The following is a 23,092-nucleotide window of genomic DNA, read 5'->3' as shown; positions in this document are numbered from 1 at the left end:
TGCGAAATAGATAACTCTATTTGTTTTGTTTTTTTTTCTTAAAGAAAATTTTAAGATTTGGTCCTTATACTTTTTAAGAGTGCACCCCAATACCCACCATGTCTAAAAGTAAGTAAGTAAGTAAGTAACTGCCCAGTGCCACCTTCCGCGGGTTTTGAGTCCCAATACCTCAACGGTGTATGGGGGAGGTTAAGAAGTAGGCAGACCTTACCTCTACCTAAGTAGAGAGGCTGCTTCCAGTATCTACCTAAATGGTAGAAAATGCCCTCCAACCTTTGCATGGGATGAGGATCGAACCCATGACCTCTTTTTCTAGAAGCAAGGGTGTTTACCACTGATCCAACCATATCATTCTTAATTTCTTTATCAAGTTTTGAGTGGCGATACTGTCATATTACTTCCTCCTTTCAGAATTTGTCCGGAACACCTTTCAATCCTGAAAAGTAATGGTGCATAAGAGGTTTAGATGTAAACAGTTTTATCTTTACAAAAGTAAAAAGATTGTTTCCAGGTTCTACGAACAATAGAAAAGAAACTCCAGTCTTGCTAAACACGAAGATCGATCACACCTTTCGATACTAATACGCTTTATTATTCCCTTTGGGAAACAACAACGCATTATGAGTTAACGGGTCTATCGAGTAAGGTCTTTTGGGGCTTTTAGGAGCTTAAAATCTTCAAACTTTTGAAAATATACCTTTTTTAAAAAGGTAGTTCTGTTTGAATATACATTTGTGATCAAAAGTTCCAGCCACAAAAAGATCTTTAAAGCCTCAAAAAATCATTTAAATAAAAATTTGTGTAAAAAAGGTTAAAGTAGAAGCTCGAGTTCCTAGTCTCATTTTCAAGCCCCAACTCCAAACTTCTGACCATAGCCATAACTCTAAGCTTTTTGCAAAACATACCCAACAACTCCCTTTTTGACGTTGAATCTATTACTAGACTCGTCCAATTGTTTGTTAAATGTGGAGATAAATATATCCGATACTAGTGTTTCAAAAGTAACATGATTATCTTACCGACGAAGATGATATCGACTAGACTTATACGAACAATTCATATCCGATTATATATTTGTTGTGTTTTAGAAAATTTTGTTATCTTTGCAAGTAAAGAATCACATCTTCTATTGGCATTGACAATATCTTTGAGATTTCTTTTGCAACATTTGTAAAATTAACACAAATTCAAACTCAAATGATCTTAAATAATAAGAGGATGTAATTACATTTTAAAAAAGCAGCAAATTGAAAATAAGTTAGAACCCAACATGTATTACCAGCTCGTCTCAAAGTCCCAACTTGGTTTGCCTCTCTCCCAATTTCAATTCATGAAGTTATATCTTCTCAAAAATAGATTTTTATAAATTTATTCTTTTACTATAACATGTTTTATCAATGAATATTTAATTAAGTTAGCGAAAAAAAATTGTGTGTTGATGAGCTAAAATCAATATTACTCATACGGGTACCAGATGTATGATTGAAAATGAATCCTTGAATTTTTTAACTATTTTTATTTTAATCTTAACATTTGTTTTAAACAAATTTTTTAGATTTCAAATTGGGATATTTTAAGTATACATCTCATACCTCATTTTCCACTAACGAATGACACGAAGTCAATTATACTAAGGGGAGGCAAAGGCCACCCGACATGATAGATAATCACCCGGAATGATTTCATACAGGGTGTGTTTGGCAAAAAGCTTTTAGGAGCTTCAAACTTCAAGCTTTTAACAAAAAACTCTCATTTAACAAAAAGCTTTGTTTGGTTCGAGGAGCTTCAAGCTTTTAAATCGGAACAAAAAGCTCCTTACTTGAATGCTTGTGATACTAGCGTTTATAAACAGCTACAAGCTTTTCATCGATGATATATTAATATTACTTAAATAACCTTTTTATGACACTGCATACTTTTTACAGAGAAGATAATAAGATCGAGCTATTGAACATCATATAGCATAGAATACTCAAAAGCTTTCTTTAAGTAAACAATTTCTTTTCTTATAGAAGGTCATTTGTCTACTTGTGGTACTCTTTTCCTCCTCACATACTTAAGTTCTTTTTTATATATTTACTTGTATATTAAATTGAGAAAACGTATACTCGTATATGCATTTTTGAGTTTTACACAATTAAACAAATTGGGTTTTATTTGTATTAAGTATTCATATTGTTCATGTCTAATCTTGTCATTTTATACATTATTAAAAGCTACAGCTATCTTACCAAACACTTAAATAAATATAAAAAGCTTTAGCTACCAGCTTCCAGTTACAACTAACAATAACCAGCTTCCAGCTACTAATTAACAGCTACCAGCCTCTAGCTAACAACTAATTTTACCAAACATACCCTAGATACATTTTCGGGATGGGTAACCCCATCAGAGAAAAATGTGTAACCTCATCACACAGGGTATTAGCGGCAACATCGCCGTTAATACTGCGGGCCCCCATGTCTGTAATGGTAAATTTGAACGAGAAATTAGCGGGGCCCCTGTCAGTGTCAGAGTATTAGCGGCGACGTTGCCGCTAATACCTTGGATCGGGTTGACTTTTGCCTGGTGGTATTACCCTTTGCCTATATTTTTAGTGGATAACAAAATGATATGGATGTGGATGTGACGATAAATTGTCCTCTCTCAATAATCCATTTGTCAACCTGAATGATTCAAATATATATAAGGGGTCGTAAATATAAAAGACTGTTTGGTATTTAAATTTAGGTTTGAAACACTCTCATATTAATTTTTTAATTTATAAAATTTATGAGGCCTAAACATTTATTCATTAAATAAAAAATTCTAAAAAATTAATATGTGAGGTGTTCCACACCAAAACTTAAGTATCAGACAACCTTATATTCAATTTTCCCATATACATAATACATTTATACCTTTTTGGGTAAAGTTTATATCATTAGCATCACGGGTATATTTGGTAAAAATAGTTGCAACTTTTAGTTAGAGTTGTAAACTATTGTATCTTTTAAACAAAACTATTACCTATAACTTTTATTTTTTTAAAGTGTTTGATTTGGTAGTTGTAGCTGCAACTTCAAAAGGTATTTGTGTAATTTTTAAAGATTGAAAGCTTCATCGAAAAGCTAAAGTTCTCGAAACGCTACTTCAAGTTGCGTTTTATTTTGGCGTTTTTTTTGTCTAAAAAAAAACTAACGCTAGTTTTATCTAAACAAAACTTTTAACACTTTAAAAGCTTTTATTTTAAAACAAAAAACTAAAACTCTTAAAAAATTCTTGACATTCTTGTGCCAAACATAACTTACATGTTTATTGAAAGTTCAAGCTTTAAGAATTTTAAGTCATACTTATATTAAAATGATCAAAGACTACAAGATTTATAAACTTTTAAAGATTAATTAGCATTTTCTTTTTGCTAAAATCAAGATAGACTTTTAAAATTTTCATATTACTATATCTACATTCTATGACACTAAATAAAAATTATTAATTATACCTGTCCGATGAACGGACACTATAACTAAAACAAATTACTAAATATTTATTATAAATGTTGTTTTATCAAATCATATGTAAACCAAATAAATTTAATAAGAAATATTAGAATTTAATATTTTATAAAAGTTGTTTGCATTATCTATTCATAAATTTTACAACATAACTAAAGTGATTCTAATGATATTATACTCTTATTATGTATGTAAAATTTAAAAGAAACATAAGTAGATTCTAGAGAAAGAAAAAAGAAGATATAAAAGAGAAGAGGAGAAATATAAATCAAATATAAAAACAAATATCAATAATATGTGTGTGAAATTGATAAAATAAATATCTAATTTAACTTTAATATTTTATAAAGGTAGATTAAAATAAGACAATATATATCTTAAAATATAATCAGTTAGCAATATATTAGATTTAATTATCAATACAATCTAGCTAGTTTTATATTATATTAAAGTAAATTATATTCCATTTACAAAGATAATTAAATACAAGAAGATAAGTTACATAGATTGACAATTATATTATTATTATCTTATAATTAGTTATAATATTCATTGAATATCTACCATAGTTTGCAAAAAATAAACAAATATTAACTTAGATCAAGTGGCTTGTGTGCAATATTAGTAGTTAGAGGTCATGAGTTCAAATCTTGTATTTGTACTTTTTATTTGTTATTTAAAATTGATAGAAATAAATGACGTGACGAATGAAGTGTCACACTTGCATTCATTAAAAAATATAGATTTAAATGTCAATATATATAAAAAAAATGATTAAAATTAGAGTTAATTATTTAAATGGTACCTAACGTTTGCGAGATATTGCTAGTTTGATACCTTTCATTTCGAAATTACGCGGATCATACCTAACGTTTCCAAAACTCTACTCGGACCATACTGGAACCAAACATCGTTTGATGTCCGTTAAACCCCCCCCCCTCCCCCACATGACTTGCACATGAGGGGTAAAAATATAATATCGTGTTTCTTAATTACTTAAATGGTACCTAAAGTTTTTAGTCATTAATTTTTTATTTTATTTTTTTTTGTATTTTTTTTTATTTTGAAAGGTAAATTTCGCTTTAAAACAATGTTTTAAAAACCGATTTTTAGTCATACCGGTGTGAAAATTTTCCGATATTGTCGAAAATACCGTCTATTACGACTATTTTTAATTTATTTTATTTTTTATTTTATAAAAACTCTCCAAATCTTGTTACAATTTAACGAAAATCGTCAAAATGCACTTATAATACACTAGAAAATAATACCAAATAGATATTTCGTATCAAAAAATATAAGTTTTAAAGTTCACAAATAACAAAAAATAGCAATAAAGTATCGTAAACATAATTTAAATTTTTTTTCAAATATTCTTTTTTGAAAATGTCGAAAATACTGCAACGGTAATACCGGAAAATACCAAGAATACCATAAATACCGGACGGTATTTACCGGTATTTAAAACATTGCTTTAAGTTTCGTGTCGCGATTCGGTAGTAGGAGATCTAGCATATGTTATCGTTAAGAGAAAAAAAAGACAACATATGTTAGACTTATCGCAACACGAAGTTTTAAGCGAAATTCACCTTTAAAAAAAAATAGTAATTAATAACTAAACATTAGGTATGAAATGAGCAATAACTAAACATTAGGTATGAAATGAGCAATATCACATTTTTACCCCTCAGGTGCAAGTCACGTGTGTGTGGGGGGGGGGGGGGGGGACGTGGTTTAACAGCCATCAAACAACGTTTGGTTCCAGTATGGTCCGAGTGGAGTTTTGAAAACGTTAGGTATGATCCGCGTAATTTCGAAAGAAAACGTATCAAACTGGCAATATCGCGCAAACGTTAGGTACCATTTAAGTAATTAATTTTTAAAATTACCAGAAAATGACACCTAAGCGAAAAACTTAGTTGACACGAAATAAAAAAATGTCACACAGGAAAAAAATTATCCTTTCTTAGTTATATAGAGAGATATGTTAAAATGTCCTAATTATGACTTTAATAAATTAATTTTCATACTAAACTCTTATCTTATTAATTTACATCATAAACTTTTATCTTTTAAAATATCTTTATTACCACCTTTACAATAGATTACATTTAAATCAACCTACATTTCTCAACTCTGCCCCTGCCACCAATCACCTACGCCGCCACCACCACACCGCCATTGTTGCCGCTACTGACGCATTACAGAGGTATCGTACTAGTCAGTCGAAAACAAAATCTACTCCCTCCGTCCCATATTATGTCTCATATTAAGCGTTCAATTTTGACTTGTCAAGTCAAGGTTTCAACTTTGACCGTAAACATTTTTGCTTGTATTATATAACACTTCATATAAATTTTATGGTCGGATTGAACTTTAAGTACACTTCATATAACTTTCATCAATTACTATATAATATAAACAAAAATATTTATGGTTAAAGTTGTAAACATAAGACTTAACAAGTCAAAACTGGACAAACATGAGACAGAGAGAGTAAATAATATAGACAATGAGAACTAATTAAGTATGATTGTCTAGAGTCTAGTTTCAAATGTGATTTCATGTCCTGTTTTTACCTTTAAGCATATGATAGTTTGATTTTGCTTAGAAGTTGGTCTTTTATTAAAAAAAAATTTGTTTTTACCCATTTTAATATATATATATATATATATATAGGTTGGGTATTGTAAAACCAGTATTAAAGTAAAACAAATAAGACACAATCTTCTTAGATCATGGTTAAATTGATGCACGAAGATTCACGAAACAATCGATGTATAATGATTTTCATGATGCATGGTGATTTTCATTAAAAAAACCTTAATTTTATTTGTTTTACTTTAATACTTGTTTTATTTTACCAAAAACCTATATATATATATATATATTGAAAAGTTACGTGGATATAGATGTGACAATCAAATGTAAATTTAATACATATGACTGTGAATATTATAGGTTCACCAAATTCAAATCTGATCCATTATCATCGTTAATCAATAAACATAATGTTAATGTGTAAATAGTAGATTTATAATTAACAATGATCAAAGATTCAAAGGTAACGAGAACATGAATTCCATGTGTATAAAGGGGGTGAAGTAGTACATTTCAGTAAAGTGGAAGGGCCAACCATTTATTTTTTGGATACCACCACCACAAAACACATGTAATTTTTGTCGTCAATGGATAAAGCACAAACAGTCAAAGAGTAAGCGGTGTCGGCGGCAACTTGCTAAAGATATTTTTAAGGAAATAATTAATCTCCTAATTAAATAACTTAAAAATACTCTTAATTATTAAATAAATAAATGTTATATAATAAGGATGCAAGATTAAAAAAAAGAATTAATTAATATCACATGCCACTTTCTTATAATTTTAGGAGATTTTTTAAACTAATTTTTCAGAGAATTTATCATTATCCACATTCTTAGGAAGGAATGATTAATCTTTATAATCATTAATTGAGATGGTGACATGTGAAAATTCAATGAGAGTGATTAAGAAACAAATTAAGTGAATCCACATGTTACATTCATAAAGTTTTAATAAAATTTTTAAGCTAATATTTTAAAAAATGAATTATTTTCCATTTTAACACATGTATTCCAAGGGGAGGGCGTGGTCTTCACCAATTTTATTAAATTTCTATTTCATCAATTTTTAATAAACTATCTACCACAATTTTCTTTGAATTTGATCAAATATCACCAAAACACTAACATCATTCTTATCAAATTTCACTAAACTTCCTCAACTTTCACATCAAATTTTTTATTAAGTTTATACCTAATATATAAAATAAAAACAATATAAAAATAAATTTTATAAACTAAACACGGAAATAAAAAAAAAAAAAAAATCACAGAATGTTGGTTGTCTACTCCATTTCATCTTATATATAGGGTAAGATTCATGTGACAAATATTCACATATGAACATAGATAATTATAAGGGAATAGCTTAGATGCGGCTGGCTGCACTGCAACGGGTGTTTTTACAGGGAAAATCAGGAGAGCATTTTTGTAATAAACCACTCACTTAAATGATTGTGAGAGCAACTGCAATGCAGTTGACTGTAGCCATTATTTTCCCTAATTATAAATATAACTTAATAGTTTATATGTGACAAATATATTCACATATGAACTATCAAAATTATAATTAAGTAATATAATATTATATCGAAATTTATCAACGTTGGGGCAATAAGACATAGATAACAGGTAAGAATGCTCTTCATTTCGTTAATATATCTACTAATCGTAGTTGTAGATTTTTGCGAAGACTACTAGTATTCGCGTGCAGATATTTGACACAACGAAAGATATATACCGTGAATTTCTAATATACATGTTTCACCAAATCGACATCAGAGAGATTATGGTGTTCTGATTTCTGAAGAATTGGAAAATAGTATAATGAATACAACATCATACTTTTTGATGTTTAGTTTTATTTAGAAGTTACTTTGGATATTAGAAGAAATAACCAGTTATGTAACGTATAATAGTTTGAATTTGAATATCATATTCATTGGTTTATAGTTATTAGTTATTTAGCAAATTGCTGTCATATAAAAAAAAATTATATGACATATGACACGGAGAATGGGTCTCTAATCTATACTATATATAAGCAGATCTTCTCCATTTACATTTTAAGTTTCAACATTTACTTTTTCAAAATGCCCATATATCAATTATATATTTACCTACCATTCTTTCTCTCTCCTCAAATCTCAACCAATCATTTTTTTCTCTCTCCTCCATAAATCATTTATTCCTCCAATTCATTCAAAATCTTTTATCTCAAAAACCATACATCGATAAATTATAAAAATTATATGGGTGTTATTTAAATTTCATGCTCTTTCATTAGAGATGTCATTCGATATATTTTCGACGAATTTTTAAATCCGAAGGCGGAGCCCGTACGGCTAAGACATTTGGCTATGACACTTTATGACATATTACTTCCTATGACCTATCATACTCTACGACCTATCACCCTCACCATCTCACCATCGCAACGCGCGGGTACTTGCTCTCGTAATAAATAATAATAAAGACATGTAGATTGTAGAGTGACATGCTTGAATAGTGACTTATTTAAGATTATTAACAAGGTTATCGTCAGTTTTAGCGACATATGGAGGACTAACACTATTATTGTCGTTACTTTCAGCGTCTTACATTCTAATGTCGCAAAAATCTACGACTTTTTCCTAGAAACTTCTTACTTGATATCGCTAAGTGTGACACTACCTTCAAATATGTCTCCAAATAAGTCATTAAAAATGTCGCTAAATGATATTTTTCTTGTAGTGACGGGGTGTGTAAGTCAACGTTCTTGCCCACCCGTGAAGGAGAGAAAAAAAACTTGGAATGCCAAGGAGGCAATTTAGCGGGCGTTCCGGGCCAAAGCGTCTCATATTTCGCCTCATACGCCTTAGTCTAATACATTTATAGCCTACATGAAAGCAATTACACACACACTCATTCATTTATTATTGTTACAACTTACATATTTAAAGCATTTGGTATAAATGACGATTATAATCTTAAGATTATTTTTCTTTAGAATACAGAGTAATTAAGATCATAAGATACTTCGCAAGAGTGGATATCCATGATGTACCTCAATTTTTGGAATTTTCACGAAGCTTGAAAATTACATGTAATGGCTCTTTCTTTCGCATTACAACATTGAATGTCTCGTCCATGTTAATATCTCTGGCATTCATGTGGTTTGGAAGGGACACATCAAAGTTCCTAATTAGAGATGCCATTATTAAGGGGATTGTTTTGGAACCCATTGCTTGTCCGGGACACATTCTTCTTCCTGACCCGAACGGTATGTACTCAAAGTCTTTTCCGTTATAATTCAACTTCGATCCAATAAATCTTTCAGGTTTGAAGCATAAAGGGTCGTCCCAGATCTTCGGGTCACGATTGATTGCCCAAATGTTGACTAATATTCGACTATCTTCTGGAATGGTGTATCCCATCACTTCACATGTTTGGGTAGCTTTATGAGGCAAAAGAAGTGGCGCTGGAGGGTGCAATCTGAGTGTTTCTTTAAAGCAGGCTTCTAAGTAGGGTAGGCGTTCCAAATCAGACTCTGTGACGACATTTCCTTCAATTTGTTTCATGACTTCATCAACAGCCTTGTGCATTACTTCTTCGTTTCTAAGAAGCTCTACAAAATACCACTCGATGACTGAACTCGTGCTTTCAGTACCTGCCGAAAGTAGTTCCTAGGAAGGAAAAAGAACAGAATTAAGGATGATTTAACTAATTAATTAATGACTACTAGCTAGTATCAATGTGCATGTTTAAGGAGTTTGAACCTAATTAGATGCGTATTTATGTATTTTTTTTGTCATAATATGAGACAAGCTAGAAATGACTAGTTGATAGCTTGAAGTTAACTTTGAAAGAGCTAGAGAATGAAAAACCTGGATCACTACATTAATCTGGTGGTCGTTAAATCCCTTTTCAATCAAAGTGTCACCAAAATCATTTAGACTTGATGATATAGAGCTTCCATTTCGTTTCTTCTCGAGACTATCCTTCCAAACATCTCCATGCTCCCTTAGAACATGGATGACCTCCTTATACCAAGCATGTAAATCACCTGACCTAAATATTTCATGCCTATACCATTGTAGCTCAGCCAACTTGGTAAGTCTTCGTATCAAGTTCTTAAGGTCCGAACCGATACCATTGCCCTCAAAGTCCACAAGATCCATAGACAATAATGTATTGCTTAGGATGATCATGGCTGTTGCAAACATGACATCATTTATACAAATTTCTTCACCTTCTTTGGAACTCAAGTACTTCACCATCTCCATAATCTTACTTTCCCTCAACTCCATACGAGATTCCAAAGCTTTGCTTGAAAAAAGCTCCGATTTGTAGATACTACGTAAATACCTCCAACCATCATCACAATTTGACGTTAAGATAAGGGCCTTGTTGTGAGCGGCTTGTTCCTTGTCTTGAATAACTAGTTGTGGTAAATCTCGGGCTGAAAGAGCTTTATCATGTGTCTTGAGAATCTCTGAAGCCACGGTTGCTGATGATCCAACGATAATAAGTTTTTGCCCGGCACGTAGTGACATGAGTGGTCCATGCACTTGGGCCATCTCAGCGAGGCAAATATGAGTATCATGCTTTCGGATTTGGAAGTAATTTCCAATGATCGGCCACGAATATGGACCTGGTGGAAGAGGTGGCAAGTTGATTTTTGTAGAGCTACGTTTAATGACTATACTAAATAAGAAGTAAACGATTGCGCAACAAACCAAGGAAACGATGATGATCATATCTTCCATATATTGTAATCGCAATACTGTAACAAAGAAATTAAAAGCGTAACATAATCAAGCTTAACTTGCATATATGCTACTAGTACATAGATTTAAGTAAATGAAAACTGTAAAAAGTAAGCAAAGATTGTTTTAGATTTTACCTTGTAATAATATGAAACCAAGATAAACTGATCAAGATCGAGGCCGGCGATGATAAGAATTTTCTCAGATATGATGGAGCTTTAAAATTCAATTCTGGTAGCCACTTGAGTCATGAAATTTAATTTGTCTATGGCCAGCAATTAATATATGTATTATAAAATACTTCTCAAAATCGATCATATCTTATCTCATTCATAAATAAAAACCAACGTACATGATGATCAACTGAAATCAAATAATTAGAAAAGGCTAAAATCTCACTGCATTATTATATATTGGAGAGGATGGGTCTCAATAATCATGTCACATAAGAAAAATAAATTCAAATTAATTGGGCACAAAAGTTCAATGGTACGTTTCAGCGAATGTGTGTTTGTGTAATACTTCAAGGAGTCTTTGTTAATCTTCTGATTCCTTAAAGAAGTGCAAAGAATTCAATTCCTTGAAGACATGTCGTTCGTGACTTGCTATAAGTGGTCCCGATCAGCCTTCATAACTTAGAATTAGAACAAGACAATATATAATAGAGTCTCTGCAGCTACAACAACAACAACAACAACAACAAGGTACCCAATCCCGACATAAGCCGGGCTATGGGGGAGGTATAATGTAGACATACCTTAACCCTACTCAAAGGTAGAGAGGCTGCTTCCAGATCCACCGGAGTGGAAGGGACCTCCGGCTCAAAAGTGAAAAATAGGGTTAGATCCACCGAAGTGGAAGCCTTAACCGGATAGGGATAATCTCGATCTCAATCTCAATCTCAATCTCAATCCTACTCTTCGGATCACAAATTCAGATCTTAGATCTAGAAATTTGTTACTGTTAAGGAGAGGGAGAGGGAGAGGTTAAAGAGAGAAGAGAGAAAACCCTAATAGGACAAAGTTGTTTGAGGACCGGTATTATTGAGAACAACAATAGAGTCTCTGCAGCTATTGTTGTTAATTTACGTGCTAACCTTTTATTGCATCTTACAACAATAGGGAACCAATATAAATCACTAAAAGGCACTCAAGTATTTACAGGATAACTTGATAGTCGTAAAAAGCACCTGATACCACAAGATTTATGTTGGGTAATTATCTGATCGAGTAACTGAATAAGTATGATTATAACGATATCTATTTTTTCCGTTGGATCTTATTATGGTGGTTTTTTAATACTTGATGAAATCGTATTATTGTATTAATAAAAACTTAAGAATGCACTTTGACATTTGGTCATATAACTTTAACCATCACATCTGTATACAATTATCACATTTTAACAGAAGTAGTTCAACAGTACTATGGAACTAGGCGGTCGCTTTAGGCCTCTAAATTTTCGAGGCCTCAATATTTTGTATATTCGACTTAACGTTTGAATTTTGGACTAACTACAATATATAATTTGCATTATAGTAACGCTCTTATTGGTTTTGGTATCAACATCCATATCTTTTTTATTACTAGTAGTTTATAATAAAAATCGAGTTGTTTTTTTTTTTTTGCTTTTCTCTTTTACTCTAAGTTATATGGTAATGAATTAGGCCTCAAAAATTGATACCGTTTGAGGCCTCAAAAAACCTTAAGCCGCCACTGCATTTAAATTTTATTATTTTTTAAATCATAAGTTGGGACAACCGTTTATTGAACACCATAAATATAAAAAAAAACAACCGTCGTATTTCGCGAATCTTTTCTGAAATACATATACGTACATACACTAATTTTTACTTAGATTACATAATTTTTTCTCTTTTACTTGTTAAAGGTTTTCTCAGACAATGAAAGTTATATTACTATTAATTAGGTCATAGGTTTGATTTTTTAAAGTGACATGTCATGAGATATTTGACGTATTGTAGTTTAAAGTATATGTAAAAACTTTATCATTATATGATGGGAGGTGCACTCGAATAATAAAACAAAGTTCCCTCCATGTTTGAATAATTTTGGCCAAAACGTATTAAAATCTAAAATAACTCCGCCATTATTTTTCCCAAATTAAATCTTCCCTTTCTCTAAGCTTCTTAAAACTTCAAAATTATATCTTTTCATTTTATCTTTTTATTTATCACATTTTTTGATATTTTGTTTGTCTGTTTTTCGAGAGGATAAGATCCAAGCAATAATTAATATTGTTTACATGATTGTTTGTATTTTATGCATACAATGTATTTGACGAAATGCCTAACTGAATAACAAAATATCAAATGCTATAATATCTTTCGTTTTTAATATTCTTATTAGTTAATTAATCTATTATAATTTACAATGATAAATTAAATCAACGAGTATGCTTGTGTGTTAAATTTCCTAAATGAAATATATAAAATAAAAAGGAAAACATCATTTTGCCTTTCTTTTAAACTAATTTGGAGGTCGTTTACTTATATTAGAAGAGTATCCACGCGATTGAGGTGGTCGATGACGGGTGGTGGTGGCGTGTGGCGGTAACGGCGGAGGTAGAGGTGACAGTGGTGATGGCGATGTAATGGTGGCGACGGTGACAATAACGAATGTTGGTGTGCGACGGTAGCGTCGACGGTGGCAGCGACGATTGGTGGTAATGGTGGCAGTGACAAGTAGTGTAAGTTATTGATACAATGTAGTTTTAATGAATTTTGGGATATTGAAACTTAAAATTCAATAAAATGATATTTGCCGTATAATAATATAGATATAAATAAATAATTAGATTAGGGTTTGACCTTAGATTTGTGTGAGTTAAAATTGTTAGGGGCATTTTGTATACATTTAATGAATGAATGAGAAGAATATTGAATTTATTAGAGTAATTTAAGTATTTCAAAATCTTAATTAAGGAGAAGGCTGGATTTGTTTTATAAAGAGTATTATAGATAGTTTTGCTTGTTAAATTAGACTATACCGAGAATGACAATCGTACATGTGACTTTGAGTTCCATTAAGAAACCCCTAAGGCTATTGAAAGTGCCGCAAAGTGTTCGTCTTTGTTTTAGCTTAAACATATAAGTTGTTTACATTAAAAAAAACCTTTGTATCTCTCAAAGTATAAGATTGTGTGCGAAGTTTTTTATTGTGCACTAAAGAAAAGGATTGTGATAAATTTGGCAGTTATCATGGGTTTGAAGCCAAGCTGTGCGGTTCGTGGACCCGGAATTTTGACTATTGTGGTAAAATTCTTTTATTTTGTACTCTTGTTACTTAGTAAAAATATTAACCTGGTTAAACTTGGTCCATTGAGTTTGACGCGCTTAATCTTGAAGAATAGGTCAAGGACAAGGTTTTTCTCTTTCTTTTCTAAAGACTTTTGGAAATTAATGGGTTAGGTATCTCGATATGTATATGACTTGTACACTTTTACTATTATGTGAAAAAAAAATTCCATTCGATTTATTGTATGTAAATAATTTGTAAAATAGAACAAATCTTGTAAAAAAATCGGTTGGATGTTAACGTGATACCATCCTACATCTGAAACATGACACAATGAGTGACCCCCACATCAACATTTAGCTTGTCGCTTACACATTTTTTTTGAAATTTGTAAGTTAATTACATGCAATTAACCGAATAATTTTTTTTTTCACACAATAAGAAAAATGTACGAGTACATGTTACGTACATCTCCAAATACTTAACCCATTTCTAACATTTCCATTATTGTTCTTGTCTTCTTCTGCCTTTGCGCTCTTCGATTCTTTTTAGTATTCATTTGGAATAGATAAAAAAGAAAATCAAACCCCGAGCTTCGGCATTCAAATGCCACATGCCAAAGCAAGAACCAAGAACTAAGCGGGCGGTATGGTTGGGGGTCGACGTCAATTGTCTATGTGGGATTCGGTGTCGGCATAGGAGCCCCACACCCTATGCTCTCACCCATATTAGTTATTCACAGAGATAAAAATGTTATCTAAATATGGAAATCATGACATAAAAATCTTATCTATCATGTACAAAATAAAAGGAAAAATATAGATAATAATCGAATGCCAACCAATTATTAGACTTCACGTGCTTTTTAAAGTAGCAAGCAGTACACTATATATTTGTAGAAATAGGTTGGATGACAACCAATTTTTAGCATTCTAATAAAGAAAATTTTTTTTTTTAAAAGGTTACATTAAACATTGAAAGATCAGTGACCTTTAAAAATCTTTTTTAGTTAACATTTAGAAAGTACTTTATTAGTTTTTTTCATTATTTAATAACTTAACCCACTTTTCTAAGATTCCTCTAACTAAATTTTTTTCTCTTCAATCTTTTGATATTTTCACAATTTCTCATACTGATATATATACAAATATACAATATACAATATACTCAACATTTTATTTACATCAACATATGCTATCATTAGACATTTTATATTTTTACAATTTATATTTTTTATAAATTGTAAAAATATATTTTTTATATCCACGTCAAAGAACAATTTACAACTTATATTTTTTATACAATAAATAAAAGCTATCATTAGACATTTTATACTTCGAAATTTCATCAATTGATAATAAATATATAATACATTCAGAGCACCAAAGCACACACAAGTACCCATTCAATTTTTATTTCTATTACAACTTATATATAGAGAGCCCTTGCATGCATAGATCGAGATGATGATTAGAATCATTAGATACTTCACAAAAGCAGATATGCATGAGATTTACGTCAATTCTTAGACTGTTCGATCACGAAGCTTGAAAATTACATTTATTGGCTCTTTCTTGCGCATCACAAAATCAAATGCCTCTTCCATGTTTATCTCTTTGGCATTTATGTGATTTGGAAGGGACACGTCAAAGTTCTGAATTAGAGAGGCCATTATTAAGGGGATTGTCTAGGATCCCATTGCTTCTCCTGGACACATTCTTCTTCCTGACCCGAACGGTATGTACTTAAAGTCTTTGCCTTTGTAACTCAAGTTCGATCCAATAAATCTTTCGGGTTTGAAGCTAAAAGGATCGTCCCAATTTTTTGGATCATGATTGATTGCCCAAACATTAACTAGTACTTGACTATATATCTTTTGGAATGGTGTATCCCATCACTTCACATGTTTGGGTAGCTTTATGAGGCAAAAGAAGTGGTGCTGGAGGGTGCAATCTGAGTGTTTCTTTAAAGCAAGCTTCTAAGTAGGGTAGGCGTTCCAAATCAGACTCTGTCACTATATATATTTCCATCAATTTGTTTCATGACTTCATCGACAACCTTATGCGTTACTTCTTCGTTTTTTAGAAGCTCTATAATGAAGAACTCGATAACTGCACTTGTGCTTTCAATTCAGTACCTGCCGAGAATATTTCCTAAGAAGGAAGTGGAACATAATCAAGGAAACCAATATGCATGTTTTTAAGAGGTTCAAACGTAATTAAAAATAATTTAACTAATTAAACTAGTTAATGTTAATATATATATAGCTTAAGGTTTTGAAAGAGCAAGAGAATAAAACACCTGAAGCACGATATTAATTTGGTGATTATCAAATCCCTTTTCAATCAACGTATCACCAAAGTCGATTAGACTCGAAGAAATATCTCTTCCATTGTTATTATCTCTTCTTTTCTTATCGAGACTATCCTTCCAAACATCTCCAAGCTGCCTTAAAATATGCATGACCTCTTATACCAACCATATAAATCCCATCTACCGAATATATATACAAGGACACATGTCTGCTAATTGTGGCTTAGCCAACTTAGAAAGTCTTCTAGTCAGGTTCATAATGCATGAACCTATACCATTGCCCTCAAAGTACACAAAATCTATAGAGAATATTGTATTGCTTAAGAGGTCAATTGCCGTTGCAAACATGACCTTATTTATACATATTTCTTCACCTTCTTTTGAACTCAAATACTTCATCAGCTCCGTAACCTTACTTTCTCTCAACGTCTTACGATATTCCAAAGCTTTGCTTGAAAAAAGATCCGATCTGTAGATATTACGTATATACCTCCAACCATATATCATCATATCACAGTTTGACGAAAAAACAAGATTTTTGTTATGACCGGCTTGTTCCTTGTCATGAACAAGCAATCGTGATAGATCTCGAGATGAAAGAGCTTTATCATGTGTCTTGAGAATCTCTGCTGCCACGGTGTCTGATGATCCAACGATGATAAGTTTTTGACCGGCACGTAGTGTCATGAGTGGTCCATGCACTTGGGCCATCTCGGCGAGGCAAATATGGGTATCCTTTCGGACTTGAAAATAGTTGCCAATGATCGGCCACGAATATGGACCGGGTGGCAAGTTGACTTTTGAAGAACTACGTTTAGTGACCATAATACTAAATAAGTAGTAAACGATTGCGCAAGAAACCAATTCAAGGAAACAACAATGATGATCATATCTTCCATAGTGTTGTAATCGATCACAACTCTATAAAACAACTGTAACAAAGAAACGTAACATAATTAGGGGCTTAACATGTATGTCATCCTTCTCAACACGTACTTAATTTTATTGAAATGAAAACATTAAAAAATGAACAAAGATTGTTTTAGAAATTACCTTGTTTAAATTACATGAAACTAACTGATCAAGATATAGGTGCCCCTAGATAAAATTAAAGAGAGGCGCGCGCGCTTTGATATGATATGTACGAGGCAAATTTGAGAAATGTCAATACTCATCTAATTATTGGAGCTTTTATTACTATTATGATTATTTTTTATTATTATTATAACTATTATCTTAGATATGTTAGGTGGAAAAAAAAATCTATATGTTACCTGAAAAGATTATAAAATTATTGAAATGCCCGACCAAAAAAACACCGTTCTTTTGGCAATATTCAATTAGTTGAACTCAATCAAACCAATTAGGCCCCATAAATTAAAAGAAAAATGCAAATATATATGTGTTACATAATCAACTCGATCAAACCATTATTTTTTGTTTCATACCCTTTATTTGTTAATAGTTTCGTTTTCACCCTTTTATATTTTTTTAGTTTATCCTTCGGCTAGGCATTTCACAATCATTTAATATGTCATGATTTATAATAATGATAAATGAGTTATGAGCGTTAAAGCTTTAAAACTAAATATTATATGGAGGTCATTCTTGCAATCTATTTTGTTAACAATACATTATTCAATTAAGGTATTTCGGTACTTTTGATATATATATGAATTTGTTGATTTAGAGAACTAAATACATTAATTGTACATTTTTATAATAATTTCCACAAACTATATATATATCACTATATGTTAATGGGATTTGATCTTGACAACATTAGGGGTGTTATAACATGTTAAGAGCCATGATAAGGGGATTAATAAACCTCTAATGTCATTGATCCATCAGCTAATTATAAGGTTCCTCCAAGGCAAGATCTTCTACTTAAATCCTCATGTAACATTGTCTTTACTCCGACTACTTATTCAATTTTCTATAAAAAGAAAATACAACCAAAACTCGTTGACAAAGTCGTCACAAATAACATTGTTTTTTTCTGAAAAAAACTATTTGGGGGCGACAAAGTCGTCACAAAACTCGTCCCTAGAACAGTGGCGGGAACTTTTCATTTAGGCGGGAAACGAAAAAACTAAAACGAAAAACGAAGACATTTTTTTTTGGGGAAAAAGGATTTAGGGACGACAATGTCGTCACAAAAATCGTCACCAAAAGCATGGCGGGAAAATTATTTTTTGGGAGGGAAAAGAAAAAAATGGAAATGAAAAATAAATATATTTCGTGACGGCATTTACGACGACATGAAGCATCACAAATTATTTTTCATTTTTTGTCATTGGGAAAAATAAAAAAGAAAAGGCAAAATTATTTTGTGACGACTTTGTCGCCGCTGAAACGTTTCTTTGATTTTTTTAGTCAACTCGTTGAATTGTTTATCGTTTAGTGGGGTTTTGGTGATGACTTTTGCGTCGTCTTTAAAAACCAACTTTCTTGTAAATTGACACATAATGCACACAAAATATAAAGAGATATAAAGTGGTATAATATACGTTAATAAGTAATATTTTAGGCTGGTAATAATGCTAGTTTAATATAAAGTAGCAAAGATGCATGCATAAAACATCTACATATGCAAGTACGATACATACATTGATGAGGCATGCATGGCCTTATTCCATACAAACAATTAAACAGAAGTAGGGGAAAAACATAGATCAGTATATAAAACGAAAGTTGATGGCCTAATTATTCGATCCATGCAAGCATGGCCGGCCTTATTCGACACGTACGACAGATATATATATATGGAGTGCATGCAAGAATTAGGGATTTGGAACCAGCTCGGATTTAAAATGAAAGTTGTAGGAGTTCATGCCAGTGAAGATGCCGTCATCATTGATGGTGGTAACCCGTTCACCAGAAGGAAGAAGGTCGGTTTGAGTGTAGTAGAAAGGGACATCACAAAGAGCCCTGTTACACAGCATCGTCACCTTTACCGTACTTCGCGCTGGCACTGGCACACTGTAGGTGGCTCCTCTTTCAATCGTCTCTGTCTCAGATCCTCCCCACGAATGCGAATGAGAGAACTCGGTTGAGATCTCGACTCCTCCAGACCCAATGAAGGGTATCCTGTCTGTTTTGAATTCTGTCATTACTCCATATGAGAACGACACTGAGTTCTCCCAGCTAGTGGTTCTGGAATCGGTAAAGGAAAAATTTAGCGTGATATTGGCGCTATGGTCTGGGAGGTTGTTGGTTGCAAAAGCAGTGTCACATTCTATCATCTGCTCCCCGTAAATCCTTACGTCAGATAGCCGGTATGTGATACCCGAGATCGTCCTTAAAAGGACGGTCTCCTGTATCATCAGCATAGCCTGACTTGTCAAATTAGGAAAGTTGGCGTTCAAACAGTTGGATTCTCCCTCCGCGGAGAGGGGACCACAGAAGTTGTTATTCTCCATGTTTCTAAGAGCGATGACATTGTCGTCTACTCTGACGACGGAAAACAAGGTTTCGTTAGAGGTATTGTTAGATTCGCCGTCACCCCATATCCAGTTGGGGTTAGCCCCATTCCAGGAAGGTTTACTACGCCTCCAGAACTTATCAAAGTACAAGTCCTTTACACGATAGTATCCCTGGGCAGTGGGGAAGAGCTGCTTGGCCACCTTTTCATCTGCGATATCGAGGTCATCCTCGAACCGCAGATATGGCCAACCTCTCTGAATTGCAATGCTTCTCAGTCTACGGGAGCAGACGAATTTTCCTTTAGCGTCTGATGTTTTGAATGCCACTAGAGTGGGAAGTACTATCAGAGACTTGGAATCAATTGCACGGAAACCAGATCCAGCACTACCAGAGGATATTAGCAATCCTTCCTGGGCCGCGTCACCATCATCATCCGCACTCAACGAGTGTGTTGCAGAGGCCTGGGACTGAACATGGCGCAAGCAGACGGATGTTGTTGTTTGTTGATCATCTGACGACAACAAGGAATAATGAGGCTCGAACAACGTGCATGACGCTTTTGTTCGGTCTTCCTCTGGCTTTTTGGCAAAAGCAACAATCCATAAATTGTTCCCGATTTGTTGTGTCGCCAAATACTTGTTGTTGTAACAGGATCTGATGTGCACCAATTTTGCGCCATCCTCCCCGGTTTCTGCTGGCTCAGCCGCAAACTTGGTTCGAGGACTCCAAATATTTTCTTCATTAAATTTCACGAACCCTGATGGTAGGTTGTTTTTTGAATTGTTCTCTGCTACGCTCAAATATTTCCCACCGGATTCAAGCACGAAAAAGCTTGGGATAAGCAATGGCGCCATGGCAATTCAAGACTAGTTAACTAGAGACTATATGTTTTTTTTTTATATTGATGACTGAATGTAAATAAGTTTGAACTACCATGTCACATGAGTTGGGTATTTATAGAAGTGTGAAATGCACTTGGTTTAAGCCTTTTACCTAACTCCATGTCACCTTCCATATGGAGTTGAGAACTTACTATAGAATTGTACTCGTAATTTTTACACCCTTATAAAACAAATCATTATTCTTTCTTTTTAAAATTATAGCCTTTAAAATATTTAAAAGATCCATCAACATTTTAACTCCTTCTCAACCCACACATTAGATTTACCCAATATATTCTTAAAATATTATCCAACCACTATCTACCCAAATTACTAATCTCCTTTATTCACTAATTTAAATATCTTTAACTTATATACCTATAATAATACCCTTAACAACATTGTTTATAACATACAACAACCTTTAAAATAACTACCATATCTCTTTTACATCACCTACATTTACAACTCTTAAAATATTTTTATGATACATGTTTCTCATTATTAGGCTAACATTTGAAAAGAACGAATGCATACAATATGTATAGTCAATTCATATATCATATGAGTATAAATAAAGTATATAATGCGAGCTATATATTATTCCACGTTCAATTTAAATTATAATATAACTCGGGGTACGTCACTGACTCACTGGTAAAACTAGAAAGTTTTTTCAGGATGGGCAAGATAGACAAAAACAAGTAAAAGGAAATCTAAATCATAATAAGAAATTATTAGTAACAATAAATTTTTAATAACAATCAAACATCTGATCATGGATGAACCTCTTTTAATTAAGATTGGCCAAAAGATATAACAGCCTAATACAAAGATGAGGTCACTATACGGCCCATCCCACTCTTCGGTAGCTCTGCCACTAGGGTACGTGTCCCACGCTACTGGACCTTGATGACGTACACCCTCCGGCTTAGGGTTACGGCTATCATTATAGCATCGGAACAATGCCTTAACCCGGAAGCGTTGGTCCCAGAGCGATGATGTTTATGATTGTACACTGCAAGATCGTACTGGGACCTCTGAGCCAAAGAGACAAAGTTTGTTAAGCAACACGACGCACCGAATAACGGCCTCCTGCCATGAAAACGTCACACGCCAAGGACCACTCCCCTTGGTGCCTATAAATAACATACCCTTTGGCCTCAGATCCACACACACGTACAACATACCATCCTCACCTATGCATAACATCGCCTTAGTAGCTTGGTAGCGTGGAGATTGTTCATATTTCCACACCGAACATGGAACCGCTAACAAGCCCTCGATAACCTTTTCACGTTCCATACAAGATTAACCCCCCTGAAATTAAGTATAATATCACATAATAAACCCGTGTAATTTTATGCTTAAACAGACCTCAAATATCATGTTTATGTTTATTATCAACGAAGTTTGAGAAACGAAAAAAATTTCACAGAAAGACCAACAATGGATTTTTCGCATCTGAAGCGTTGAGTTCCTTGGTAGGATTTAACAGGTCATGCACACTAACGTCATGATGCTAACATACATGAATATAGTTTTTAAATTTCTTGGTTCTTCTATTCAAAAAGGGTTAGCGGCGCAGCTTGTTGCCCATTTACCTTCTATCCCTATGTAAAATTCTTAAGCCTAACCATTAAATCTTTATAATTTATTTAAAACAATAATAATAATAATAATAATAATAATAAAATTCTAGACTAAAAAAACAATCATAAATACAAAAAAGTTTGTTCATATTAAAATCATATCTATTTAATTAAGAGTGATATCACAACAAGACTCAAAAGTATGTCACAAAATAACTAACAAAAACAAAAAGAAATAAAAAAAACCCTTAAGGCAATATCATAACCTTAATTGTCGTAAACGTGTTTGTTACGAGCAATAACATGCACAACGAATGCTCAAGTAGATTTAATTAAACCACCTTCATGATATTACTATTACGAATACATTTTTGTGTCTGAAATAGTTCAATAAGGCTATAATATTATAATGTAGTATTTTTTTTAAAGTATAATTAAACATATACTTTAAAAAAAGCAATACAATTATTTCTTATTTATTTTAAGCAGTTTATTAATACGAAAATAAAAGATTGATATCTTAAGCTAGCCCAATAAAATCCCTAGCTATGTCAAATCTTAAAAATCTTAGACATAACATGCAACCAAAAAATAAAAATAAAAAATAAAAATAATGGCTGGGGTAGAAATGTAGAATAATGGAATCAAACACGTGACTATTGGAATAAAATATTAATAAGTTTTACTGAACATATTTTATATATTACTTTTTAAAATCTTACTGTTCATCATCTCTATTAAGTTAATAAAAATATTAATATTAATATTATTAATATTA

The 23,092-nt window shown here is 32.4% G+C and overlaps 2 protein-coding genes across 2 annotated transcripts; both read right to left on the bottom strand.

The window, feature by feature from the left end:
* Window positions 1–9,047: 9,047 nt before the first annotated feature.
* LOC122586686 (probable (S)-N-methylcoclaurine 3'-hydroxylase isozyme 2) lies at window positions 9,048–17,123 on the bottom strand. The gene is made up of 3 exons (XM_043758670.1): window positions 16,688–17,123; window positions 9,961–10,859; window positions 9,048–9,759 (listed from the first exon to the last, which is right to left on the bottom strand). Exons 1-3 carry the CDS (start codon window positions 17,121–17,123, stop codon window positions 9,142–9,144), a joined length of 1,953 nt encoding a protein of 650 aa, XP_043614605.1. The 3' UTR covers window positions 9,048–9,141.
* Window positions 17,124–19,198: 2,075 nt separating this feature from the next.
* LOC122586683 lies at window positions 19,199–20,695 on the bottom strand. Its single transcript, XM_043758668.1, has one exon. The coding sequence runs from the start codon at window positions 20,693–20,695 to the stop codon at window positions 19,199–19,201; it is 1,497 nt and encodes a 498-aa protein (XP_043614603.1).
* Window positions 20,696–23,092: the final 2,397 nt, after the last annotated feature.

The sequence above is a fragment of the Erigeron canadensis genome, chromosome 2 (assembly GCF_010389155.1).
Source record: "Erigeron canadensis isolate Cc75 chromosome 2, C_canadensis_v1, whole genome shotgun sequence".
NCBI lineage: Eukaryota > Viridiplantae > Streptophyta > Magnoliopsida > Asterales > Asteraceae > Erigeron > Erigeron canadensis.
This window is presented reverse-complemented; position numbering and strand designations above follow the sequence as displayed.